The sequence below is a fragment of the Pinus tabuliformis genome, chromosome 6, assembly GCF_031772625.1.
Source record: "Pinus tabuliformis cultivar Carrire ecotype Pingquan chromosome 6, CPIR1, whole genome shotgun sequence".
Taxonomy (NCBI): Eukaryota; Viridiplantae; Streptophyta; class Pinopsida; order Pinales; family Pinaceae; genus Pinus; species Pinus tabuliformis.
The window spans coordinates 1,208,276,798-1,208,278,799 of NC_142292.1; the positions used below are offsets into that span (position 1 = coordinate 1,208,276,798).

Here is a 2,002-nt window from a genome sequence, read left to right on the forward strand (position 1 = left end):
AGGCGCCATCGCCTCCGTTGACTCGGGCTCGGGCAGCTGCCGCAGCCGCACAAGCTTCGGGTACATGTTCTATCTCTCCCTTTATCTCTAATGCTCAATCTTCTGATTATGTTTCCTCTGTATCATGTTCCATGGCTTACTGCAATATTCCCTCGCCCCCTCCTATTCCTTCTATCGCTCCTCCCACTCTGCCATTCATCATGTCTCCGCCCCCGTCTCCGTCCATTGAGACCCCTGTTAATAAGATTCCCCAACACCCATACTCCCTCCGCCCCCGGACCTCCCTCCCGGAATCCTCTGAGAACCATATGGGTTTGGGCATTGTTCCCTCGGGCGTGAGCTCTGCTTCTACTAGGGGAAGGAAATCAGATTTAAACAAAGCCATCAAAAGAGCTGGCGCAGAAGTCGCATCAGGTCGACAATCGACCATTGTTGGGGCCCTTAGAGCAAATCCCCTGAAAAGGGGTCCTCCATGAAGTGCCTCTCTTTCAATTGCAGGGGTTTGGCTAGCTCTCCCAAAAAGCTAGCCCTCAAACGACTTTTTGAGGTCGAATCCCCTGATATCATCCTCCTTCAAGAAACCCTAGGTCCTGCGGAATCCATCTCCCTCTCCCTGCAGAATATCTCGTCCAGATGGAAGTACATTGCTATGGATGCCAATGGTAGATCAGGCGGCCTGGCGATTGGATACAATCCCAAATCCATAAGACTGGACTCTTCTTGGGGGGGTCAGGGTTTCATGGGGGCTGATATATTCTCATTGGACTTAGGCCTCTCCCTCCGCATCATCAACATTTATGGCCCTTGCCAACAGAGAGAAAGTTTCTGGAGGATGCTTCTCAGCAGGAACCTGATGAATCTGGACCGTATCATTCTGGGGGGGGATCTAAACTTCTCCTTGGGGTTTCGTGAAACATGGGGATCTCGGGCGCAAGTAGATACTATCACTGCTTTCATGAGGAATATGCTGGAACTGCATGACCTTGTTGACATTCCCATGCAGAACCCCCTACCAACATGGAGGAACAGGAGGGTTGGGGCAGCGGCCTTGGCCCGCAGATTGGATCGATTTCTGATAAAAGGTCCGCTGATTCACCAACTACACCACTTCAAGCAATGGGTGGGATCTGGGGGCATCTCTGATCACTCTCCAATTCTAATGGAAATCAAGGGACCCCTACCTAAGCCAAAAGCTCCTTACAAGTTCAATCACCTCTGGCTACAGGACCCTAGCTTCTCAAAACTGGTCTCAGACTTTTGGCATTCACATCCTATCGATAGAGAAGCATCGATGGCCAGGGGATTTGTAAAAAACCTGACTGAGCTCAAGCACATAGTGATTGAGTGGGCCAAGGCAAAAAAGGCCAGAGAAGAGGAGCAGCTCATCAAGATTGAAGAAGACTTAAACTCCCTTCTGGATGAGAGAAGTCTGGGGTTCATCTCTGAGGATAGCAAGACTCGACTTATTGAATTGGAGAAGCAAAAGCAAAATATTCTAAAACTCCAGGAGGAATCGCTCAGACTGAGGAGCAGGGCACTATGGCTGAAAGCGGGGGATGAAAACTCTAGATTCTTCCATAATTTTGCCAAAGGAAGGAAGGTGTCCAATACCATTTGGGACCTTCCTCTTCCTGATGGGGGAGTGGCAGACACCTTCAATAAATTATCTCAGCTTGGAACAGCACACTTCAGAGGGATTTTCAAGAGCCCTGCTGGTACCAATCTTGCTGAGATTATCAATGTGGCATTGCACTTTCCCAGGTTTGTAAAATGATGATTCTGAAGCTCTTATAGACCCTGTTTCCATGGAAGAGCTCGAAAGTAAGATCAAATGGTTTCAGAAGGAAAAGAGCCTGGGACCTGACAGATGGACTATTGAGTTTTACAATGCCTTCTTTGACATCTTAGGAGGTGATATCCTGAAGGTGGTAGAGGAAAGCAGAATTTCGGGACAAATCTACCATGCGATCAACTCCACTTTCATCGCCCTCATCCCCAAATC

The 2,002-nt window shown here is 48.8% G+C and overlaps 1 protein-coding gene across 1 annotated transcript; it reads left to right on the forward strand.

Moving 5' to 3' along the window:
* The first annotated feature begins 649 nt into the window (after positions 1 to 649).
* On the forward strand, positions 650 to 1,774 carry LOC149263058 (uncharacterized). The gene has a single exon (XM_089385979.1). It carries the CDS (start codon positions 650 to 652, stop codon positions 1,772 to 1,774), a length of 1,125 nt encoding a protein of 374 aa, XP_089242105.1.
* The last annotated feature ends 228 nt before the right edge of the window (positions 1,775 to 2,002 follow it).

Coding starts and splice junctions, on each gene's coding strand:
- LOC149263058 (XM_089385979.1), top strand. CDS start 650: ATGGATGCCAATGGTAGATCAGGCGGCCTGGCGATTGGATACAATCCC.